The sequence below is a fragment of the Cynocephalus volans genome, chromosome 7 (genome assembly GCF_027409185.1).
Source record: "Cynocephalus volans isolate mCynVol1 chromosome 7, mCynVol1.pri, whole genome shotgun sequence".
NCBI lineage: Eukaryota > Metazoa > Chordata > Mammalia > Dermoptera > Cynocephalidae > Cynocephalus > Cynocephalus volans.
This window is the reverse complement of record NC_084466.1, coordinates 123,777,341-123,803,567: the sequence shown is the minus strand read 5'-3', so window position 1 is coordinate 123,803,567 and position 26,227 is coordinate 123,777,341. Positions and strand designations below refer to the sequence as shown.

General features: G+C 47.4%; 1 protein-coding gene across 1 annotated transcript; it reads right to left on the bottom strand.

Annotated features, from left to right (window-relative positions):
* Positions 1-1,754: 1,754 nt before the first annotated feature.
* Positions 1,755-22,627, bottom strand: FFAR4 (free fatty acid receptor 4). The gene is made up of 3 exons (XM_063103485.1): positions 22,061-22,627; positions 13,275-13,403; positions 1,755-2,304 (listed from the first exon to the last, which is right to left on the bottom strand). Exons 1-3 carry the CDS (start codon positions 22,625-22,627, stop codon positions 1,915-1,917), a joined length of 1,086 nt encoding a protein of 361 aa, XP_062959555.1. The 3' UTR covers positions 1,755-1,914.
* Positions 22,628-26,227: the final 3,600 nt, after the last annotated feature.

Here is a 26,227-nt window from a genome sequence, read left to right as displayed (position 1 = left end):
CAAATCTGTTAACTAAAGGTGAACAAAAGATCCCTGTCCATTTATCCTCCACTTGTGATTGCCATAAATCTTACTTGAGAAGCAAGCTGCTCCAGAAACTCCACGAGCAATGGCAACTACTGGTGCTGATTTACTTGGCAGCAAAGATTTGTTGAGAACCTACTCTGTGCAGGGCCCTGTGTGTTCCAGTCATTGGCCCAGCCTCCAGGTGTTGGCATGTCCCTGGGCTCAGTCTTTGGCTCTGGTTTCTTCTTTCTCTCCATTATCTCCCAGGGATATTTCATAAAGCCATAGGTCTGTAAACCCCATCTGTTATCTCCAAACAACATTGTGTCTCCAGGCTCAAGCTCCATATCCCTGCATCCAACTTTCTGTTCTATCTGGATGTCTCACTGGGATTTCAAACTCATGCTCCAAATGAAAGTCTTGGCTCTCCCATACTCCTCCCAGTCTTCCCCATTTTTATTGCCTGCTCTACCATCTAACTAGTATCAATCCTCTCTTTCCATCACATTCTGCATCCTGTCCATCAATAAATCATCTTTGCTCCACCTTCCCAACATATATCCCAAAACCATTTCTCACAATCCGCCACAGATGGCCCCTGCCTCCGAGGTTCATCATCTCTTCCTGCTTCAGCAGCTGCCTAACTTATCTCCATTTTTATCCTTGGTCCTTAAAGTCTATTCCCTGCATGGCAGCCAGAGTAATATTTAACCACATTCATCAGGTCACATCAGCATCCAGTTGCAAACCTCCAGTAGCTGCCCACTGAACACAGGATAAACCCCTTACGTGACCTAGCCCTGTAAACTTCTCTGGCTTCCATTGATGGGCTCCAGCAGGGAACCCCTCTGCCCCAGCACAAAGAATAGCATCTAGTGCAGGCTTAGTCCATAGTTTGCTTTGCTTTGGCCATGTTAACCACTGTTCTTCCTGTCCACAAGCAAGTCAGCCGCTTTCCACCCGTGTCTCCTCTGCCTGCAAAGCCTCTTCCCCAGGATTCACACAGCTGGCTCTCTCTTGTCACTCACCTTTCAACCTAAATGTCACTCCTCAGAAAGGTCTTCCTAGACCCCTCTCTGCCCCATCGAAATTACCATCACAACCGTAATACTCTGCCCTATTTTCCTCAGGTGGTGTTCACTCTACAAGGCTATATTATTTTTTGACTTCTGTTTAGTGTTTTTTCCTCCTGACTAGAAGGTAAGCTCCATGAGTGGGCTGTGACTATCTGTTCACTGCTGTCCTCTCAGCACCAAGGACATTGGCCACAGCAGGTGCTTACGAGGCCTCTGATAGATGGATCAGCGAAGGAATTTACTCCTGATCTCACAAACATTCTGGAGTCATCCTACCTTCTCTGATTTCATGACACTGCTTCCAAAGGAGTCCCTGGTATTTTTTATAAATTAAAAAAAAAAAAATCACCTTTAATTGTTTCTTAGAAATTCCTCAAGCGCTCTTGATATTAATGAATGATCCTGAGGCCTTGTGAGTCCCAGGAGGCGCGGCAGAGTGGCTGTGACCCTTCAGAGGAGAAATCCAAGTCCAACACTCTATTTCAGAAACCAGTAATGTGTGGCTTTATAGGTAGGATGTATGATTGCTGAACAGTCATAAATAAAAATTTATTAAACTCAATCGTATTACAAACGCCCTGAAAAAGTTCATATTTAAAAGGAGCCCATAATAATCCTTTTACAAAGGAAAAATATCATTATACTATCAATAAAAATATCCTTATCGAATAATCATCCCTTAATTTGCTGGTGCTGGAGACATGTATTTGCATAGGTTACATTTTCTAAAAGCAAGGAACACTGGTGGATGGTTCTGGAAATTAACTCCCTTCTAAAGCATACCATGCATGGCTCGCCAGAGTGAGAGACTCCGCTTACGGAGGAATACGGATTAGCCGGAAATAATAGACAAATCATTTCTCCTGACAGACGTGTCCGTAAACATGGCTCCCTTTTCTGGAAACAAGAAGCAGCAAAAAATTTTCCTCCATTCGTTCCTAAACAGTGACATGTTGTAGAGAATGGGGTTGAGGGCCGAGTTGGCAAATGTGAAGGCCACCACCCAGAAGAAGAGGGAAGGCCAGATGACCAGGTCTTGCTTGAAGTTCTGGATCAGGATGAGGAGAATGGTGACAATGATGGGGCTCCACATGATGAAGAAGGAGACCATGAGCAGGAAGAGGGTGCGGAAGAGCCGGAAGTCCTGCTGGGACACGCGGAGCTGGTGGCTCTCCGAGTAGGCCAGGCTCACCGTGAGCCTTTTCCTCGACGCCTTCGTGATCTGTGGAAACCAAAACAGAACCGGAGCCACAGTTTACTGCGGGATGCCAGGGAGCTCGGAGGAGCCCCGGGGGCTGGAACCTGCCATCCCCCCTGCCCTGAGGACGTTCGGTCTTGGAACTTTGTGTGGAGGGAGTGTCCCCCTTCTGCTGCTGCCTGCACCTAGGATGTGCTCGAGAAACAGGGCACCTGGCTGGCCTCCCGAGGAATAAGGCAGAACATCACCCCCCTTGTCAATAGAGTTATGAGGGCAAGTGACAAGCCGGAATCGTGTGGTCTCGAAGAGGAACGTGGGAACAGAAGCGCATCTTCCCTGTCATTTCTTTTTTGAAAGAGATAAGTAATTAATTGTATGTAAGGAATATGTGCTCAAGGCATGAGCTCAAACAATATAATACCAAAGGGAGTCAAATGAAAAATACACGGCCTCTAGACTTCTGCACCCTCCATTCCCACGCCCCAGAAGTGACCAAAGTAAACAGTTTCCTGTATGACCTCCTGGGAAAGTGCCACCTCCACACACATTCCTGGCTGTGGGATCACAGGTGTCTGCGCTCGTGCTTTGTACACGGAGGGGACCATCCCATGCGCCCCGCTGCGAGCTTTGCTTCTTTCTTACTTAGCAGTGTGGCATGGTGCTCGTTCCGTGTCAGCACACAGAGGAGGCACCTCGTTCTTGTTATCTTGTTAGAGGTCGTGTATATTCCAGTGTGGCTGTACCACAATTTATCCCGGCCCCTACTATTGGGCATTCCATTTATTTAGTCTTGTGTGTGTGGAGAGGTGCTGGTTGAAGTGGCAGTACACATACTCTTGCCCCACCCTCCGCTGCAGGTTGTCTGGTTGGGGACAGGCAATGAGAGGTGGCATAATGGTGTGACCAGGCAGAAGGGAGCACTGGATCCCCATGCTAGGTTCCTTCATTCTCAGGGCCATAAGAAAGTGGATCCTGGTTTTGCCTACACATGCCTGAGCTGGGGGCTATGGAAGCGTGAAAGATGTCAGAACCAAAATGGAGTCACTCGTGTTAAAAAAAAAAAAAACCCTAACAAATAGATCCGGGGAAAGCCATGAAGGGAGGGTTCTCATGCATAAATGCCTGATAACAGGAACCATCACAAAACCACAGTCTGTAAAAACCACAACCTTGTACAAAGCCACAGCAAACGTACACTCACACAACTATCCTTCTGCCAGGACATCTGCCTAGCAGCTGCCTGTCCATCCTTGACCGGCACCACCCTTGTTATTGATCCTTGTAGCCAAGGATAATTATCTCAAAACAATTACGCAATTCTCCATTATTTTTTCTTTAAAAACCTTTGCCTTCATTTACCTCCCTGAATACACAGTGTACTACGGCATGCGTATTCCCATTGCAATGCCCTACTTCTGAATAAAGATGCTTTTCTTATAGAGAGTCTCCCTCTCTGTTATTTAGGTTGATAGATGGTAGATGAGGTTGGAGGCTGCTCATTTGTCAGGGCAGCTGTTGTCGGGTCAGCCTGAAAATGAAGCTGGCTCTGGGAAGGGCCACCAGTGTCTGGTTGGGGTAGGTGATGCTTGGGAATGACCCCCTCATCGACAGGGCCTGGTAGCACCATGGCCGGCCACAAGGAAGTCAGAGGCAGTGACCAGCCTCACACAGGCAATCATGCAAGTCTCTGTCCTTGAGGGAGATTGGGGCACTGACAGGGATGCTCACCCTTCTCTTCTATCCCACTCCTGACCCCGGGGCCACACACCCATCCCACACTGTGGGCAGGGGGAGCTTTGAACTGACTATGAGGCTGATGTTTTAAAATAAGCAGGCATAAGAAAGTGACTAGAAAGTTCTGGAATCAGAGCATTATGGCAGAAGAATTGAGGGTGATGAAGGCAACCCCGATTATACGGGCTTAGAAGGGGGTTCTGGACTCTTCTTTCAGGAAATCCTGCAGGTGTTGCTCCCTGGGTCTCCATTCAGTAAGAGGGTCTTGCTTTGGTGTCTATCAGAGAGGCTGGAGTTTAATTGGCAGCAGGCAGCTTGGACACAGAAATGGCCCATCAATGAAATCAGGCTGACCGTGTGGCCTCTCTTCCCACTGTCCCACATAAAAACAGTGTGTTTGAACCACACAAAAGCTTATAACACCTCAGAACCACAGCATGGAAGATAGATGGTGGCCAAGCATCACTTGAGCAGCACTCCTGAGACTTTACTGTTCCCGCCAGGCACCTAGCCTCCAGTCTCATCTGCCTTCTGTCAACCTACATGACAGCAGAGAGGGAGACTCTCTAAAAGAGAATGATATATTTTCGGGAATGGGCATTGCAATGGGAATAGTAAACTACGTGCGTATTCAGGGAGGTAAAGAAGACAAAGATTTTTAAAGGAAAAATAAGGATTACATAACCATTTTGAGATAATTATCCTTGGATACAAGGATCAATAACAAGGGCGATGCCAGTTCGAGGTTGGACAGGCAGTTGCTGGGCAGATGTCCTGGCAGAAGAATTTTGTTTGTGTTTAAGGCTGCAATTTTAAATAATATTTTTAATAAGGTTAAAAATCTTGTTTTAATGTAGATCCTGATTGAGCAGGTCTGGGGCCCGCTGAGATGCTGCATTTCTAAGAAGCTCTTGCATGATGCCGCTGCTGCTTCTGGTTGTCTGAGAACTACACTTTGAGTAGCCAGGGCCTCATCCACCCCTTTATTCTACAGATGAGGAGACAGCCTCCTGCAATGATTCAGCCAAGCTACTTTGAAACACTAGCTTGAAAGTGAGCAAAAGCCCTGAGAGGCTGAGTCTGCAAGAAAGTGGAGCTGCCACTGCAGCGTGCCTCCGAGGCACATGCTGGGGGGTGATCTGGGAGTGACCACCTCGGGGCTGGAAAGGGTCCAGTGCTCAGGCTCTGGATGTCCTGAGGATACATACCATGTCTTGCCCCTATACGTAATTCAAATTGTCCTCTAGGTACAGCGAGAAGGGAGAAGGCCTGGTTGTCCCCTATCACTCATGCAATTTCTATGTTGCCAGGAGGTATGGCAGGGTTGGGGTGGGCTGGTGATGGTGGGGTGGGGACTGGGGCAGTGCGCAACTAGCCGGGGATGTGAGGGGACACTGAATCGATTAGCCTGACATGCCAGCCTGTGACCTCTGACCCCAGGGAAGAGATCCAATGTAGAATGACCACATTAGGGGTCCTCGCCAACTCCCACTTGCTTAGTCTGGCCCTGTGTTGTTCTGCTTTTCTGGCAGGATGAGGCTTGTGGCCACACATGGGTGCATCTGTCATCTAGAGACTGAATGGCTATGGATTTCATTGCTAGTTCTATGCTGGTCCCCTAGGCTCATTCCCCTAAGACTCCTGAATCTCAAGAGGGGAAGTAATTAGAAGGTAATTAACATCAGTCACAATTTAGGCAAGTTTAACTCCAAGATCAGAATGACTTCAAATATTTCCTTAGAATATTTCTAACTAGCTAATTAAAGGGTAGCCATTTAATCATTTTATCATTGAATGGGATTGCTGGAGTGCTCTGTGCAGTAGTGTAGGCCCCCCTGTTGGTGAGGGGGGCAAGATGCTGAGATGCTTTCCTCCCCAGCCGCTTCCCAACAAGAACAGGAATCGGGATCTCTGAGCTTTACTGGGGGCTCCCCAGGTGCCAGGCACCGTGCTACGTATGCATTTGTTTTATCAACTGTCACATTTAGTCTTCACAACTATTCTTTGCATTTGTACTATCATTATTCCCACTTCACAGATGAGGAAATTAAACCTCAGAAAATTTAAGTTACTTGTTCAAGGCTGCTCCACTGATAATAAATGGTCAAAGCCCACATCTGTGAAAATCTAGCTCAGTGGAGTTAAAGATTAGCCAAGTCATAAAAGGCTCAAAAGGGGCTGCCATACTATTGAGCCCTCCCCGCCGTCCACTACCCTGCAGGGTGGGGGTTGCTCAGGTGACATAATCCACCATTTTGGACTCCTAGTCTGGAGGTCGCATTGGCACATCCAAGTCTGGAAGTTGCTGTGTGAAAGCTAAGTTAGGGCTTGTGTTCAGGTGAAAGCTGGTTAACCTAAGGAGCCTGTGCTGGTTGATAGGTCTGGGAGGGTAACAGCCTGGCAGGGTGGCAGGTGGGTGGGCTGCAGGGGAAACAACACTGCCTCTGAGTGCCCGTGTCACTCTGGGCCTCAGCACAGTCTGGTGGGTACACCAGGGCTGATCCCCATGCCACCTTCATCCCCCACGCTGCCCACATTATCTGCCAGGGAGAATAACAATGCATCCCCAGTGCAGTGTCTCATAAACATTTGTTGAATGAATGATGTTGATGGAAGCTTACGTTTATTGAGCATTTACTGTGTGTCAGCCCCTTACCTATCACTTAGTTTACCTCTCTAAATTCTCCCAACAATTCCATGACCTGCGTACTTTGATGATCCCCACTTTACAGATGGGAAAGCTGAGGCTCAAAGAGGTTTAGAAAGTTGCCCAACAGTACCCAGCTAAGAAGCTGCAAAGCTGGGTTTCAAACTTGGCAGTCTGACTCCAGCTCATGCTCTTAACCTTAAACTAGTCTCTTCCTATTCTCTATCTCCATCAATGGAAATCCTCCTGCCCAGCCTTTAACTCCAAATTCTAATGCTAGAAACTCCGAGAAGGCTTTCTGGTTCATCTCCTGCTTGGCATCCTGCAGCGTTTTCTCTCAGGAATTCACATGGCACTTGCTACATATACTATGTGTTAGATGTCCAAGCATCGTCCTGACACTCACCGGACCATGGCTCCTGGGGGACTGGAACCTTAAGTGGGACATCGCTGTGCCCTTTGTGGCCCAGGGATCTAGAAGGTGCCTGACAATGACTGTGAGGGAACGGACAAAGCAGGCTGACTCACGGGCCAAGTGCATAAGTGGTTGGGTCTTTTCTCACGACTTGTAGAGACTGGGGAGGAAAATGGGGCTTTATGCCCAAGTGTGGCTCCTCCCCTCCCCAGATGTCAAGGCTGGTGCACATTTACCCAGGATTTCACATGTTTCCGGCACTGGGCAGAATGCTTGATGTGCTTTTAGATTAAACGAAATGCTCGATTAACTTTTGAGGATTAAGTCTAAACCTCAGCACAAGCCTCTGGGGTAGGTTCTGTGGTTGCCTCATTTTTGGAACTAAGGCAGAGGCTCTGAGAGGTGAAGTGACTCACTCAAGGCCTCAGGGTCAAGTGGGGTTAGTGTGCCCCACACCGAGGCGTCAGCACCCTCTCTGCCGTGGCACACTGCCTGCTGGGAGGGGGGACAGCCCTCCTGGGGGTGTGGTCCAGCCACAGGGCACAAGATAAAATGCAAATGCATGGCCCACCTTCAGACCTTCCGATTCTGTGGCGCTGAAGGGGGCCCAGAAATCTGCACTTTTCCTAAACTCCCAGGTCATTCTTGCTCCCTCAAGCATGTGATCTAGGACAGCAGGCTTGGTTTGGAGTCTTCCTCCCAGTCCTCTGAACGGAGCTCCTTTCTGGGACTCGCTACCTCACACCCACAGGAGCTTCTGAAGACGACGGGAGACACTCCTGTTCCAGCAGACCATGGTTGCTGACAGGTGGTGCAGGCAGAGGCATGGGTTGGGCCCTGGGGGCTGGGTCTGCTCTGGGTGCTGCTTGGCCCACCAGCAGCCTCCCAGTTAGAATCATCAGACAAAAGACTCCATCCTTCCAGACGGTCCACCTCCCTTTCCGTGACCAGCATGCAGGCCTCCAAAGCAGGGGAATAAAGGCCAGGCACGGGGAAAGAGCTTCGTGTTCACTGCCTGACACGTTCGTGCTCAGCCGAACCAGATTGTATTTCTCAGTTAAGCTGTGAGATAGGCTGAGATAGTCAAGCCATAGACTCACTCACTCATTCAACAAATATTTATGGAGCCCTACTATGTACTTAGCACTCTTACAGGTGCTAGACACACCGCAATAAGCCAGGGAGCCCTGCCCACTCCGCACTTCCATTCTTGTGTCTATGTGGGGTCTATGGGAGCGGGAGTGATAAATGTACACACTGTTACAAAGGGAGGAGGCATCTCAGCTTGCCATGACCACGGTTGCTGGGTGATGGTGTAAACCAAGCCCCAAACAGCTGGCAGGTTGACAGTCTGATTGAAGGCCCATAGGAGTCACTGGGAGGCTATTCCCTAGGGAAAACTATTGATTGGAAAAAGCCACTGAAAACGTATGGCATGTGTGAGTCACAAGGCAAGAGGAAGCAGGGAAAGCAGAAGGGTGAATTACGTCACTGTCCCAAGCACATGAGGCAGCCCCTGAAAGGTGATCGGCAGGGGAAGTGACAAGGGGAAGTCTGCTCTGATTCTTGCCCAGGTCAGAACCAGCAAAAAGGGTGGGGACTTCAGAGTAGTGTTTCCCAAAGGGGGTTCTATGGAGCAATAGTCTAGAGAGATGCTCTGTGGGAAAAAGGGGTTCTGTAGTCAGATATATCAATGCTGCCTACACTATTTCTGTGTTGGAGATTCCCAAAGTATACAAGTGTACTTCAAAAAGTCCATGGAAAGATAGAATTACAAGATAATATGAATCTTTCCATGAACTTTTTAAAGACTCCTTGTATTAGCAATAATAAAGGCTCTGAGAAGTCCTGCAGCCAAGAATCCCATCTAACCTTGATTATCCCAACATTTCCCAAACTCATTTGACCATGGAACCCTTTCTAACACATAACATCCCACGGAGCTCTACAGAGCACTCTAGCAGAGACTCTGCTTTAAAGCAAGAGCAGATCAGGGAGACTTGAAAGAGACACTTATAAAGCCTGGAGATGGAATCTGGGTTAGAGGCAGTTGTGAGGTGAGAGGCGAGGACTGGTGGGGAAGTAGTTATGTGTAGTTATGTGTTCCATGCTTAAAATGATTGGCCAATTGTTTCTTGATGAATATAGCTAATTCACATTGATGTTCAAATGATTTTACAGAGTTATGCTCTTGACAGAAAAGGCTTGGGCAGAAAAGCTGATTCAGCATGTCTGAGTCATGTCTATCTTCAGAGGGGGAGGAAATGCAAACTCGGAGACCCTACCCAAACACCTCATCCACCTGCCCCCAAGTCCTCCTGGAGGACTCCCAATACTGAGTGAGGACAAATGTCATAGTCCTCCCGGAAAATGGGCTGCAATCAGTTTTGCTAGTGGGGTGAAAAGTAATTTTTTAAAAGTCTTATATTTGCATTAACGTGATTTTTAAAACATGATCATATGCGATCTTTTGTGTTAAACAATCCATGGAGGTATATCTGGCTTCAGCCGAAACTGAGGCGCACATGAGTTAAGTGACTTGCCCAAGGTCACACAGTAATGAAACTTGGACTAGAACCCTGGTCTTACCCCTATGTCCAGTGATTTTCCCACTGACCCAGAAGAGAAGGCCCTGTAGGACCTTTCAATGTGATCCAAGGCTCGTGCTTCACCCATCCAACAAGTGTTTATTGAGCACCTACAGTGAACAAGCAGGCTCTGTTCTAGGCATTGGGACGTAGCAGTGAACAGTCTCTGCCCTCATGGAGCCTGCATTCTACGAGCAAGATAGAAAATGGTCATAAAAGAAAAATGATAGGGGTTGTAAGAGTTTGAAGAGAAATAAGTCATGGTAAGGGATTCGAGAATAATGAATCTTCTCTATCAGAGACTTTTTGGTAAAGACCTAAATGAAGCAAAAATGGCCAATGCAGAAATCCGAGGAGCAGAGATCCAGAAGAGGAAATGGCAGGTGCAAAGGCCCTGTGGCAACAGTGTGTTGTCACATGTATAGGACAGCCCCAAAGCCAATATGGATACAGAGGGGTGAAAATATGAGTTGAGGAGGCAGGCAGGGGCCAGATTACGTAGGGCCTTAAAGTGAGGACTTTGGATTTTGCTGCATGTGTCAGGGAAGTGACAGGATCTAAATTATAGTCATGCGCCACTTAATGACAGGGATACATTTTGAAAAGAGCGTCGTTTGGCAATTCTGTTGCTGTGGGAACATCATAGAGTGCACTTACACAAACCTAGATGTTACAGCCCACTACACATCTAGACTGTATGATACAGCCAATTGCTCCTATGAGTTATGCACTGTGCTATGACATTATGACAGCTACGGTGTCACTAGGCAATAGGAAATTTTCAGCTCCACTATAATCTTCTGGGATCACCATCATATCTGCGCTTCATGTTTGACCTAAATGTTATCACGCCGTGTGTGGCCCTTACTGAGAGCATCATTTCCCAACACTGTGAGTCACGGCAGGTCTGCTGTTGCATCCAGGAGCTGTCCTGGCTGTGGGTTGAGATGCAGAGTGTTTGGAGAGCGACGAACTGCTGTTTAGAGGTAGGTGGGTAAGAGGACACCTTCCCCGACCAGTCAAGTCTCCTAGAATTTTTCCATGTGGGCCCCGGCTATGAGAAAAAGATGGGAGGTGGGTAGGAAATCCTTCTTCCCTCAGCAGGCAGCTGAGAAGTGGGAGGATGAGTGAAAGGGGGCACAGCAGAGCCCTCGTGGCCTCTAAGGGACTCAGGAGTGGAGTCTCCCGGGGAGGAGAGGTCAAATGCTGCCACCTGCTCCCGCCCAACCCTGCTTTAGCGTCACTTTCTTCTTCTTGCCATGCTCCAAATCTGGGCCTACTGCTGATTCTCGAAAATCCCAGACGCGCCTTTTCCCAGCACGCTCTGAGAGAAGGGGTGGAAGAACAGCCTTGTCTAACAAATGGCAACAGGCATAATTGATTCAGCACCTGCTACGGGCAAGCACGACCCTACATGTCCCACCAGTGGTATCTCTTACACGCCTCACAACAACCTTACAGTGTTGGAATTATAATGGCCATTTTGCAGATGAAGGCACTGGGGTTTAGAGAGGTTAAGTAACTTGTCCAAAGCCTCACAGCAAATAAGTGGCAGATTCAAGACTCAAAGCCATGTTATTAAAATAACCCTTTCAAGTCTCCCTGTCTGTCTTCATGGTCCTTCTCTCCTCCCTTACACCCCTATTCATCCTTTACATTGTGTAGCATTTAATGGTTTGCAAAGCGTTGTCACACAAAGTCTCAATATCACTCCACCTTGTGTTCTACACCTTTGTCTGTCTCCCCTTTTCCCCTTTGGTGTCCAATCTCCTTCTAGAAAGAGACTGTGACTTGCTCATTCTTGACCCACCTCAACCTTATACCAGCAGTTTGCACAGAGTGGACCCTTAACAAATATCTGAGGAATTAAAATGTTAGGACCAGACACTTTAATTCCTCAGACATTTGTTAAGGGTTCACTCTGTGCAAAGTGCTGGTATTTGTTAAGGTTTAAACTACGTGGATTTAAATCTTGCTGCTGCCACTTATGACCTGTGTGATCATGGGTAAGTTATTTAACCTCTCTGTGCCTGGATTTCATCATCTTTAATTCTTATTAGGATTAAATGAGTTCATTCCTGGCACATGGTAAATACTACATAAATATTTGGTAAACAAATTTTTAAAAATTCATTTGACATCTCTCCCTCTTTCCTTTTAACTTGATGATAGGTAACATTTACAAAGCCTAGCATATGCCAGGACTTTGTTGCAAGCACTTTCCTGGCCTTAACTCCAGGCCTAAATCTGCCTCATACACTTGAATAAGCCCCAGGCTGTGGGTCACTTCAGGGGTCAAAATCATCTGGTGAAAAAGAGTCTAGGGAGTAACACTCATGAGGACCACCTCCTATAGGACCCAGGGATTAGCAGACCTGGATAAAGGTTGGCATGGCTTTGGGTTCTGAGCATATAAGTCACAGATCCTCAGCTACAAAGAAAGGACCATAAAAGTGGCCATCCAGCGAGCAGGATCTACAGGGCATCACTTTGATATGCCTGTTTTCTAGATGATCCCTACATAATATGCTATAAAACCAAGATTCAACAACTGTAAACCTCCAAGGGTCTCAAAAGCTTTGTGGTAAACTTCTAGAATGGGCATCAATTCATGTACATGCTGTGTGTCTGGGCTGGCACCTTACATGCAAATGGGCTGCCTTAAGAGGTAGGAAACAGAGGCTGGCCCGTCTTTTTTAAGTCCCCGTACATATTTGCTTTGAAGGGAGAGATCATTTCCCGTGTTGGTACACATTTGAACTGGACACTCCCCGCGGGCAGGGAGTAGTGACTGGAAGGTCACAGGAGGGGCTTCTGGTAATGTTCTCTTCTTGATCTGGGAGCTGCTTTCATGAGTGTGTTCAGCATGTGAGCTGCGCATGTATGCTGGGTGTGCTTTCCTACATGCATACTTCAATGAACAGTTTTAAAAAGTGTATATTCTCTGTAGCTGCAATGTTTGTGATGGGGAAACACTGGGCACAACCCAAAACCCCATAAAACAAAGTCACATCAGTATGATGGAAGACCATGCAGCCATTAAAAATAATGAGATAGAAGTATAGGAACTGATGTGGAAAGGTGTTAAGATATAGTGTTAGGTGAAGAAAGGAAGTTACAGAGCAGATAGTATATCTCATTTCTGAATAAAGAACATTGGATCGAGCAGTGTCAAACAGCTACTTGACCATTTTAACCCGCAATGTCATATGATTCATCAAATACACACACGGTATATATAAATATATATAAATTTGTAAGAAAAATAATCAAAAAAAAAAACATACCTTGAGTTGTTAAGAATAGGGTAGATTTTCAGCTTCTTGTGTTATACATTTCTGCATCTGTTTTCATTTTAATTTTTTATAATGAGCTTGTATTACTTTAGTGACGAGCAGAAAAATAATCATCACAAAGATATAACTTATTAAAAAAGAAACACAAACCAAACTCTCATCCCTCAGTGTGCAGAGGGTGTGGATCTAGGCAGTGAAGCAGGATTGGACGGAGGTGAACTCGAAGGTATCTTCCCACCTGGAAATTCTGAGATTCTACCTGAAATACCCTGAGCCTGAGTGAAGTTCAGCTGCAACACTTGAAGCAAACATACCTGTAAAATTTTGGAGTAACTGATCACAATGACCAGTCCTGGCACCAAGAAGTTCAAAGTAACGAAAGATATATCCCATGAGATTTCTCCGGCAATGCTGGGCCAAACCAGTGTGCAAGTCGGAATTTCCTAGTTACAAAAAGAAAAATCATATCATTTCAATCCTGGCTTCTTATTTGGTCTCTAGCTCAGTCCTACTAAGGGTTACCTGGCACTGTTGCACTGTTACAAAACTGACATGGCAGTAAATCCCAGAATCCCTCCCATTGCCCACCATAACCCCACTTACAAAGCACTTACCTCTGACCCTTAGAATAACCATAATTATTACTCCCGTTCTCCACAGGAGGCAACTGAGCACCAGGGTCACAGGCTGGTAAAAGCTGGAGTCAGTTCCCTCTTACCTTGGGCTGAGATGCAAAGAGCTTTTGAGACTCTCTTCCAAACCTACCATTTTTAAAAAGAGTTGACCCCTGAAAGGCTATGCAGATTGTAAGTGACTTGCCACATGTATAAGCATATCAAAACAGGAACAAAGTTTCAGTGCTGTCACACTATATATGCTGAAAGCAAGAGGGTCTATGGTAAGGCATCAAGGGTTCATCAAGGGTTCATTTGTCTAATGTGTGTCAAGCTGCATCAAAGAATCCAGCCTTCATTTGGCCCAAGAAGACAGTACCAGTGTCCATATTCGGGAACTCTGACCTCACGTGCCTCATCTCCAGAGGAGCACACTTGAGTCCCAAAGCAAACATCAGCCAACTCTCAGTCAGTTCAAGATGCAGAACCACTGGGACGTGGCAGAAAAGCATCAAGGCTCGTGACCTTGCTGCTGTCACTGTGTTGTTTTGAACTCAAATGTTTGGTACTAACTACAAAACTCACAGCATGTGGAAACCTCACTAAATAGTTACTAAGAGCTGCTCCAACAGCTTCTTCCAAGGAATAAATAAGTCAATGAAAATAGACATAAATCTGTGTATGTGTGTATGTATCTTCCCATACCCAAACTTTCTGTGCCACCTGACTATAGGAACAAAACCATTTAGAAAACAAGTTGCCCTAAACCCTTCCAGACATGTAGAGCAGACCACATTATTGATTTTTGGTGGACAAGGCATCTTAACCAATGTCCAGAAGTAGTATCATGATCCACAGCACCATTCATTCATTCATTTGACCAACACGTACTGAATGCTATACTAGGCAAAAGCAAAGAATTGTTAACATTTCCCAACATGTCTCCTAACTGGATGGCCAAACTCAAAATACAGCCAAATAGCCACTCGTTTTCTCATTCAATATTAACCGAAAATAGCAGCATCTAATATTCATTGAGTATTTACTGTGCACCAGGAAGCAATTTACATACGTTATCGAATTTAAAGATTACAACAACCTCATTGAAGTGCATATTATTGTTTTTCCCATTTCACACAGGAGAAAACTAAGGCTTAGAAACATCCTCCTAAAAAATACTCTAAAGCAGTAAACGTGTAGTTTTAAAAAAATAATACAATATTTTCTCCAAAGAGGTATATGGTTATAAGGGACATCCAAGGACCTATCAAGGAAACTCTAAAGTAAGACAAGAGGGAAGAATGCTTTATTATATTTGTCCCTTGAAAAGGGAGTAAGGACATTGCTTCCTTTTCCTGTTTTGTTAGATGGCTCACAAATGGACTGGGCTTTCTAAAAATGTGTCTCTCCATCCCCACCATCTGCACTTGATGGGAGAAAGTTTAATAAATCTTTCTACATCTTGGTGATTGGAAGGGAACTTGTGTCTCTCAGTGCTGGCAGCAAGGCTACCACTACTCTTTAGATAATCCACACAGACCGCACTTTGTACTCAGACCTCTGCCCAACAGGGACCCCTCATTCCAGTACATCATTGAGCAACACATACGGAAAGATATGCTGAAGCTCCAATCGGAAGCCCTAATGTGACTTGGTCTCTAATTCCTACATCGTGATGGAAAAATGTATAGGGACAGCAAAAAAACAAGCGAATTCAGAACCGTTTCTTAAGACTCCAACTCTTTCCAAAAGCCTTCTCCAGAATGTCGGCAAAATCTCTCCAGGGTTAGCAAGATTTTGTAGAAGGATGTGTAATGATGGAGCAAGGTGTTCTCCCTACATTAGGGGCAAAAAGGAATGTCCCTAAACTATATGCCTATATGATCCTGGCATGTTAAAGATAATGTGTATGTTTGAGTGAATATACATACATACACCCGACACACACACACACGCATAGAAAAAAAACTGGAAGGGTACACTCCTGAAAGCACATGGTGTCTGTTTCTAAGTGAGACTCTAAGTTATTTTTATTCTTTTGGCTAATCTGAATTTTCTAAATTTTCCGTGATGTACCTATATTACTTTTATAAGAGAAAAAAAAGGTGACAAAAGTTTATTTTCAAGAGAAATGAGGACCAAACATGAAACACAGATCACCGTGAAAGTTCAACAAACCTAACTAGTGATTTTTCAACAGAGACAGTGAACCTGTCCAGGAAGCTTCCCAAATTCCGTGATATTAATGAAGATGCTCTTTCACCTTCTGATTTGTGGCTGTCACTCCAGGCAGGAAGTGTGACAAGGATGTGAGATAAGAACTCTAAACAGCACCCCAAACACAAACTAAGAGGCAGTGTAACTGGCCTGGGTGGCCTAAATGATGGATTTATATGCTCTTTAGAGGACTTGACATGGTATTGTTGGTTAAATGCAGTGACTGCTCTCATTACAAAATTTAAAAACGGGCACCATGCCCACAGTCAGAGATCTGAGTTGGTGTCATAACTTTGTTTCTGTGGGAAAATCCATTTGACTTAAGTTGTTTTGATTCTAGATATTCTCCCATAGGCTGACTTGTAGAGGAGGTTAGCAGCGTGTCAAATGTGGAAGGGGAGACATGAGTGTTATCATATTCTCTGTACTTTTTCTGCATGTTTGAAATGTTTCTGGATTTTCAGAAAGGAAATTTGAAAAACAAAAGTGCTAGGCCTGCCTTGTTACTACTGAGTTATGGAAGTGGGATTGGCAGAGTCAACAGCAGTGTTCTTGAATTTATTTGCTCTGTCATTCATTGACCCCAGACACTGCGAAGCACAGGCAGTGCAGATGAGCGAGGCTCTGTCCCTGACCTCCAGGAGGCTGCCACATGGTCAGGGAGGGAAAAGAGTACTAGGAAACTTCACTACAGGGCAGGGAACCAGAAGTGCCCAAACAGGTTCAGGTGACCAGAGGAGCCGTGTCACTCTGGAAAGCTGCATCCAGGCGGGGTGGTTTCAGTTGTTCTTGAAAGGATAACGGAAGAGGGGCTTTGGCCAGGGGTATGGGGAGGCCAGTGCTCAGGTGTCAGGACCAGAAGGAATGAAGGTGAGAGGCCACATACAATGAAGAGTTAAGAGTGACTTGCATCCCCCAAATGCGTTCTTCCACAACCCAATCTCTACCTCTCCCTGGCAGTCTCATCCCTTTCCATGGCTTCTTTTTGCAAATGATGATGCAATCTACCCTTTTCAGCCCCGTGCTCTCCTGAACCTCAGACTCAGACCACTGCCATGAGGATGTCTCTGCAGGATGCCCCACTCCCAAATGCTTCCACCTCCTGCATCCACCAAATGGGGGCACAGAGCCACCATCCCCCAAGCTGCTAGAAACCTTAGTACTGGCCCTCCCTCCCCACTCAGAAAGATCCTCTAAGTTCCCCCTTAAAGCTGTCCAACCCACCCACCAATCTCATCCTCACCGGCCTACCCCCTCCCAGACCTGGACATCTCTCACCTGGTAAGTCCAAACTCCCTAGACGGACATACCTGGCCCTTCTTCCACTAGCCCCTGCCACCCCTCCCAGCACCATCTCTGGCCACCACTGCCCTCATCCTCTATACATCCCTGGCTGAGAGCCCCCCACAGGGCTCAGAACAGCAGTCGGTGTACCCTTGGACTCCACGTGGGCTACTTCCTCCACCTGTAATGCCCTGCCAGTCACCCACATGCCTGCCTGGCTTACTTCCTCTCCTCTCCACACGCAGTGGAGACACACCATCTTCCCGTAGCCTTCCTGGGCTCCCAGCACCAAGAAGAGTCCCTTCCACAGCTATCCTCAGCCTCTGCAGTCATCACCCGGTTTCCTGTCTGGATGCCCCACCAAAGTGAGTTACCAAGGGCAGGGACTTAGCCTGTCTTATTCAAGGCAGCACCCCAGCACCTGCAAGAGAAGGGATTTTCGAAGAAGACTCCCTTTGAGGATGGGGACATCTGTCTCCAGGCATTGATCGAATGCTGACCCCTCCCCACACTGGCTGACCTATTTGCTAAATGCTGCCTGACTCCAGCTGTTTTCCTGTCAACTTCTCTAATGATTCTTCCTGCAGTACCCCCGGGGACCCCTTTGTCAATCCATCTTCCTGCCATACCTCTTCAAACAAAATGGAAGACTTCAAGGTCATTTTAAGAAACTATGAATCCTAGCTGGATATTTCCTCTCCTATCAGCTTCCCAACAGAAAAGAAAGAAAATATCAATGCGAGAGATGGAGTTATGTTCTTATATTTAAAAAGTATTCTCTAATATTAACAAAGACAAGCATTGTGTTTGTCTCCTCAGACAATCCACACTCAGTGGAGACACAGTAACACTACGGGCTTGGTATTAAATCAGAGTAGGATGGAGCAGTGGGGCCAAGTGCCCTGTGGAAATGTGAACTCATGGGAGATGTCACCTAAAAGGACCAGGCAGATCTAGGCTAAATTTCAGTTTCATCCTTTGCCCACTCTGTGACTTTAGGCATTTCCTCTTTCAGAGAATAAACATAAGAACTTCTACTCATGAGGTCACTGTGATGACCAAATTAGGCCAGGGTCTGGGACCATCTGTGTGCTCAATAAAGGTACCTCCTTGAAGAGAAGGAAGTGCATTTATGTGGCTTGCGGTAGGGGCAGGAGGAAAAGGGTGCTAAGTAAATGTTTGTAGAATCAATGGGCAGCACCTTTCAGCCAAGGCAGATAGTCTTCCCCGCCCACCAGTGTAGCGCATTGCCCGGCCAGGGCCACAGCACACACAGGCAGGAATCTGTTTGCAACAGGCTGCACTGACCTGACTGAGATGTCATCGCTGCTAGGAGTGACCACCCTCCTAAAATGGCAGTCTATTATTTTACAACAATCAGAAGAATTACACTGTTTGAAGAATGTTTAAAATATGTATCCCCAAAGATAAGGAAACATAATAGCTAGCAATTCTTGAGCGCTTAACTGTGTATGCACCAGGTGTTGGCCCATTTACTGAACATCAGTCCTCACGACAATTGTATAAGGCTGATACTGTTAGCGTGCCCATTTTGCAAACAAAGAAAGTGATGCACAGACAGGTGGAACAGCTTGCCCTGGTCGGGCAGCTCCTAAATGGCAGAGATGGGATTCAAACTCAGGATGCTTGACTCCAAAGCCCGTAAAGCCCACACACCAAACACCTAATTGTCTAGCATTACTGCCATGTCCACCATTCATCCTTCCTTCAATGAAGTTTTAGAGTCTGATCACCTTAGACTGCTGGGCACCCACAGCCCAGATGGACAGACAATGTCATCAGGATCCTGTTTTAGAGGTGTCTCGGGTAAGCAGAAAGCTGCACAGGGCACTGTTTCCCTGGCCAGCGCTTCTAGAGGGTAGAAAGCCTGTGTGTGCTTGGAGGGGGCTGGTTCTCTCAGCGTGGTTCTGGGTAGGAAAATATCCCCTGTCCAAAACCTCCATATTTAGTGTCCACCTGGGAGCGGACAGGAAGAATCCATAAGCAGGAAGTTGCGAATAGGATAACTGAAAAAACAAGCCTTTGCTAATCTTAAATGTAAGACTTGGTTCAGTCTAGGCCAGATCCTTGTCTGTCCTCTTTTCAAATGACCACACCTTCTTTTTTTTCTGTCTCATTTTTTTTCAACCTATTTCTTCAACCATTGAGCTTACAAAATGGGATGTTTCCTACCTGCTGAATTCCCTTGAAGCACTGGAAGTTTTTCTGTTTGTTGGCTCCCCTGGCAGGTGCAAGTATGCATTTGTGCATGTGTGTGTGCGTGTGTGTGTGTGTGTCTGCGTGCGTGTGTGCGTTGCGTGTGTGCGTGTGTGCGTGTGTGTATGTGTGTGTGTGTGATGGGGGGTGGGGGACAGGTAGGGGAGAAGACAAGGAGGATGGAGAGCCAGAAAGGACTGTCCCATCTTTTTCATTACAAGCTTCCCTGCCCCACCTCTACTAATTTCAGTCAATAGGACTCCTGCAGGTAACTAATTCACTTGGCCCCCAATCTTTTGAAGCAGGTGCAGGCCCATTCTCTCCCAGATGCATTGCCCAAATCCCTTTCCAAAGGCTCTTAAAACCAAGGAGGTGTTTCTTCATTAAAACAAGAGGGGTCTAGGTGCCCAGCCGCGACAACACAGATCTCCACAGAAGCACCTTGCAGTCCAACTCTGACCATTCTGAAAATGCTATAGAAGGCTCCAACCACACACTGATGCCCTGCCAGGAGTGAAATACAGAGCGGCCACAACAGGAAAGGTCCCATCTGTGTGAAGGCCTTCTGGCTCAAACAACCACCTGTGTCCACATCAGCAGAGCTTTAGTCTGGGTTTTCAGCTGAGAGGTGATAAGAGCCTCATCTTTTAGTTATTTGACAGTTAAGTGGGATTGAGTGGGAAACGATTGTAAAAGGAAAGGCACAAAATACAGGTCTGAATACTTAAGATACTCTTAAGATACATCCTATTTGGTCTTTAATTCCCTGAATGTCATTTTTTCTGTAAGAAAAAAATGGGGAGAAATTCCTCGAGTTCTATGAAAAATACAGAAATACTGTAACTCAGTGAGAGAATAACTTAAAAAAAATTTTTTTTTTAAACTAATGGCACAGCCCCAGTCCCCATCTGATTCAACAGGTCTGGAGTGAGGCCAGGGCTTCACTTAATTTAGAGGCATCTGTGTGGCCCACCTTGATTCTCGGGTGTATCTGGGCTCAGAAGACAAGCCTGCCCACTAAGCTAGAGTCCTTGGTCTGCCCATGCCAATCGCACCCCCCAGCTCAGCCAATCCTGGCTTTCTTGGCCCCCCCAGAAGGGGACATGGCCATGTTCTTTGATCAAGTGCCACAGGCCTGATAACATTTATGCCTGTTAGTCATTCAAGGCCATAAACAAACAAACATCTCACAATGTACTCCACACAAGAAATAAAATATTAGGAGTAGACTTTAAAGTTTGATTTATGTTAAAAAAAAAAAAAAATGATACTGATTGATTGCTCAGGCTGCAGACTGCATCCATCCCACCCCCCAGTAAAAAGCCTGTGTGAGAGATAGGTCTAGGGAAAACGCCGGAGGAGCCCACCTCTGTGTCCTGGCGTTGCAGGGCCACACATCCAGGGGGCGTCCCTGGTCGGACTGTGTTCATCTCCATAACTCAAAGCCTTCCAGGTGACATCTCCCTCCCCCGTGCCTCCCTATCCCTTTTCTGACCACTACAAGAGCCTCTCTTTGGGACTGTAGTTCCTATTTATGCCAGGATCGCTCAGGGCGCCCCACACACCCTCTGAAGGGCGAGGTGGGAGCTTGCGCTTGTGCCAGGGACCGAAAAACCAGTGACCGCGGTGGGAAAGGAAGGGGCCCCCAAACCCAGCCTGGGGCAGACGCTTCCCAGTCGGGCGCACAGACCTACGTCCTTTCCCAATCTCTACCTAGAGGCGCGGAGAACCAAACACACCAGGAAGACAGCCAGACCTGGCGGCCACTGCCCTCCACCGCGACCCCGAGACCAGGTCCGGCGTCAGGGCTGAAATCTCGGCGCACGAACCCCGTAGCCGCAGAACAGGGAGGCATCACCAACAGACGGTGCCGGGATTTCGGACCGTGGGACTCGTGGGGCCCCGAACCAATGTCCTGCACTGTCTGCGGAACATTTTTTAGGTCATGATCCCCCTCGTCCCCATGACCCTAATGACAACTGCGGGCCCGCTGCCCAGAATAAACCTCATCCGCTCCGATTCTGGAAACTTCGTAACATTTTGGGAGCTCTGGATACTCTCAAGCCACCCATCCGAGGTTCCCGGGGTAAGATCTCGTGGTCTAGAGTAATCCTTCCGTCTTGCATTTGGAAAAACAGGATCCCCGAGGGGAACTTATACACCCCCTAAAAGCAGCATTGGGTCTGGGGTCTCTGGGCCTCCAATGCCCTTTCTCCCAGGTACACGTGCACGCGCCTGCCCGAGAAATTTCAAAGCGGGACCGTAACCCAACCCATATGGAAACTTCTGGGCACAAGCCCAGCTCCTTGAACTAAGGGTGAAGTACTCTGGAAAAATTATTATTCCTCTGTGTGCTTCAACTTTTTCACCTGTAAAGTGGGTTTGTTAGTCACAGTATTGTAACACAGCGAGAAAGCAGAATTCCATTCAATTTGGTTAGCCCCCTCGCACCCCCGAGGTTCTGTCTGGCTCCTAAGCTCCCCGTTATTTCATTAACTTTGCAACAGTCATTGCGTTTTGCAAGAATTTTGTGGACTCCTCTTACAGCGTTTCGGAAGGCGTTTACGGACCTACATCGCAGGGTTGTAGTGAGACGTAACACATTAAACTTCCCAGCGCTGGGCACAGGTTCGGACACAACGATTGAGTGCAACAAATGGCTTGTTGTCGCTGTCAGTCATCATCATCCCCGGCTCACCGCTCCGGTTGGATCCCCGCCTCCCAGTCCTCCCCGGACACCCGCCGGGCGCGCACAGCCCTGCGCTCACCTCATCCGCGCCTTGCAGCTGCTGCGGGACGACACTGAAGAAGACGCAGAGGGGCAGCGCGGCGAGCGCCGAGTAGCCCCAGATGAGCGCCAGCAGCACGGCCCGCGCCGGTCGCCCCGGACCCCGCGCGCCGCGCTGCAGCCGCACGATGCACACCAGGCGCTCCAGGCTGACCGCGGCCAGCGTGAGGATGGTGACGCTGCCGCTCAGGGTCATTACGTAGAAGAGCAGGTGGCAGGCGACGGAGCCCAGCAGCCAGGCCTCGGTCCAGCGCACGACCAGCACGGGCGGGATGACGCTGATGAAGAGCAGATCGGCGCAGAAGAGGTTGAGCACGAGACAGGCTGTCGTGCCGCGGCGCCGTCGGCGCGCCACCAGCACCAGGGCGCACACGTTGCCCAGCAGCGACACCGCAAAGATGAGCGCCAGCACGATGGTCTCCACGGCGCTCAGCACCAGCCAGTGGTCGCCTTTGACGTCGGAGAAGAAGGGGAAGCGGGTGCGGTTGGCTCGCTCCAGGGTGAGCAGGGGCTCAGCGCCCGCCGTCTGCGCGCACTCAGGGGACATGCCGGGCGCCCGGCCGCCCGCAGCAGTCTGGGAGCGCGCTCATCTGGGAGGTGACTGAGTGCCAAGGCGGGGAAGAGGGAGGGAGGTGGTTGCGACACCTCCCTCCCCGCTAGCGCCCTCCCGCCACAGGAGAGCCGGCGCTGGGCCTACGCGCCGTGCCCGGGGCGCGCGGGAACGAGGAAGTGCCGGGCAACGCCGGCTCCGAGCACCCCGGCTGGGCCGAGAGCTGGTAGCAAAGAGGAGACCTCAAGCCCTGTGGCCCTTTGGTAGCGCCGGAAAAGCCCACCTAGTGAATCCCCGGAGCTCCCTCGGGGTCTCCCTAGCCTCCTTCATTCTCTATAGCCACCGGATGTGCGAAGTCGTTTATCCAGCGATTTAGCTAAAATTGATTTAGGAGTATGAGAGCTGGACTTTGGAGATGATTTTGGCACGTGTTGTTCAGACTTCACTAAAGAAGCCCGCATAGGTCTAGAGGTGTATCCCAAAGCATCGTGTAACGGGCCCAGATTTTGGAGGAGGGGTCTTTCGTTGTATCATTACTTAAGGTGGGACTTTTGGTGGATTATTACTTTGTGTGCCCGTTTTCTTAATCTATGCAATGGCAATAAAATACCTCATTAAGTTATTGTGAGGATCACACGAAGAGTTTGGCACAACACTGGGTACACAGCATCACTCATTAAATATGATCAAGTATTAGTTATTATAATTAAGATGCATGTAAATTTTGCATTCTGAAGAATGGTACAAAATGTGCTCCTGTAAAAACGGTGGGTCTCCCCAAATTTTGACATCCCCCAAAGTCAGATGTTCCAAGGTGGTCAGGTGCACAGGCAAGCTGTGAATGCACCTCAGGCATCCTAGTTTGAGGAGCACTAGGCAATCCAATCCCATTACAGATGAGGAAACAGGCCTGGCAAAAGTGACTTTTCTAAGGTGGCCTCTGGTTGGTAATAAAGCCAGGTCACCTATTCCTGCACGCACACTTCCCCCACACTACCGCTGTCTACTTTTCTGTTGTAGTAAATGAGGCACTTCCAGTATGAAAGTCTGCCTGTGGCCTGAGTCCCAGTCACCACTTCCCCACCGGCCGCTGTCCCACCACCCACGCCCCTGCTCCCTCTCCCCTTTGTCATGCTACTGGGCCTCTCCCAGTTGCCATTCTGTCTCAAAATTGTCTCTGTGTATTTATTAAGTGTTGGGTGCCAGTCTCAGGTGCCTTGGGGGGTGGGGGGTGTGCACTTGTGTGTCTGCTTGTCACTGTGTCATGTGGGTGTGAGTTGACAACTGACCTCTAACCTGAGGAGTAGACGTACTTCAATGGGAGATGCTCAGCTTGCATTTTGACTCGGTTCAAATTGAAAAACAGAACCAGTCTCTTTCCTGACATAATTGAAAAATGGCAAAAGATTGACAAAAAGGGAACTCAGATGGGATTTTGACATTTTGACAACTGTCTGATGGGGTCTGGGGATATTTGGTTTTGTGTGAGGGAAAGGAGAGCTGTGTGTATGTCTCTGTGTGTGTGTGTGTGTGTGTGTGTCTGTGTGTGTGTGTATGTCTGTGTGTGTGTGTGTGTATGTCTGTGTGTGTGTGCTTGTGTGAGAGAGACAGAGAGAGGGAAAGATAGAGAGACAAAGACACACACACACACACACACACACACACACACACACACAGATTCCATTATCACAGGCAGATGTGACATAGAGACAGAAAGAGGTTCCCTAGAACAGACAACCAGGGTGGGGTTTCTGGACCAGAATGGCTTTTCCATCATTTCCCTCCAGGGTTCTACCAATGGCAGAATGGTGCACGCAGAGGTTCTTAAACTTTCTCCATTCACATCACGTTTATATTGCCCCTAGGCCAAAAGAAAAACCTAACAGTTCTGTTTATTAAGTAGCTGGGTCCAAACAACCTAATGACTTATGTCCTAACAGCTTAATAGTCATCTTGGAAAATAATACATATAAATTGAAAAAAAAAATTGTTGTATCGTTCTTTAACAGCCACAATGACTTCCTGAAGGGATGGATGCACTCGCTGAGCTGTTCCCAGCTTTACAAAACTGGGAATCCGATTGGGCATTGCCACCGTCCATTCTGGCTCCACTTGATGTTCGTGAAGACCCTGCTTTTTATCACTGTAACACCTGAACTTTGTAAAATGATGGTGTCGTGAGTCTACTGCTGAAACTGTGAATTACCTAGAGCTAGTAGTTTGTGCAGAATCTGGCAGATGCTGAGTGTGCTGTCTCCCTGGGGCACCTGAGCGCATTTGGGCACAATGGTTACGAACACAGACTTGGAAACTAGCCTGCCGGGGTCAGAGTCCTGGCTGTACATCTTGCTGGGCAACCCTGAGCTTCTTAGTGCTTCAGTCTTCCCCCATATGAAAAGGAGATACTGATAGCACCAATCTCGTGTAGTTTTGGGGGGATTAAATGAAGTTTCTGTATGTAAGTAAATGAAGTTTCTATATGACAGTAGTCACCGAGTGGATGTTGTGGGTCAAGCTCTGTGCTCAACACTGTGTATAAACTTATGGACTAACCACATATCGCAGTTTGTTGACACAGTCTCAGTTTATAAACGTATTATTAGAACCCCTTTCACGCTGAAATTGCCCTGATTTGGAGGATAAATTATATGGTCACTCTATCTGTATATTTATTAATTCATTCAGTTCTCATGCAAGTTGCAGGTGCTGGGATTTGAATCAAGACAGTCTGACTCCAGAGTCCTTGCTCTTAACCTCAGTTAGGAGTGGTGGTTCTTTACTGGGGTTGGGGGGTGGGGTAGGGGTGGAATTTTGTAATGTCTGGAGCCACTTTTGGTTGTCACAACTGGGGGCTGCTATTGGCATCCAGTGGGTAGAAGCTGGGGATGCTACTATACATCCTATAATGCATGGGACACTCCTCCCAACAAAGAATTGTCTAGCCCAAAGTGTCGATAGTGCTGAGGCTGAGAAACTCTGTACTCCTGAGATCTCACAAGACTTTACCTCTTACTGTTAACCCTGTTGTGGACTCACATCTAGTGGCAAAATCCAGAAATGTTATTCTTTTTCTCATAGGCATTTCACCACCGCCTTGGTAACTCCTTTAACCAACCCACTAGGTAAGGTTCAGCTTTGTGCTCGGGTCCCAGATGTGCACAGACGTAAAATTCCTTCGTACACAGGGCTGGGTAAAGAGTCATCAGGGTGGACTGAGCATGTATTCCTATGAGACAGGACAGCAGGAAACCATGGGCTGAGCCCTCATTGTGTAAGTTGTATTTATTGCTCCGGGTCATTAATTACTATTCTCAGGCTCTTTTGCCTCTTTCAATCTTAGATAAAACCATAGAAACAGAGACAATGATCCACCAAGTGTAAATACAGACAGTCTAGTTTCTGAGCTAAGGGGAAGTTGAACATTGCAGGATGACTTCTGCACCTTTTTATTTTATATTTTCAATCAGACTGGGGAGGGGGCAGTGCACAGGGGACTTTTTCTGTGTTTGGATTTCTTATTTTTTCTCTGAAAAATTTTCATCAAGTTTGTATTAAAATGCTTACTGTCCCATTGCTTCCTCTCCAAACCTCTCAGTG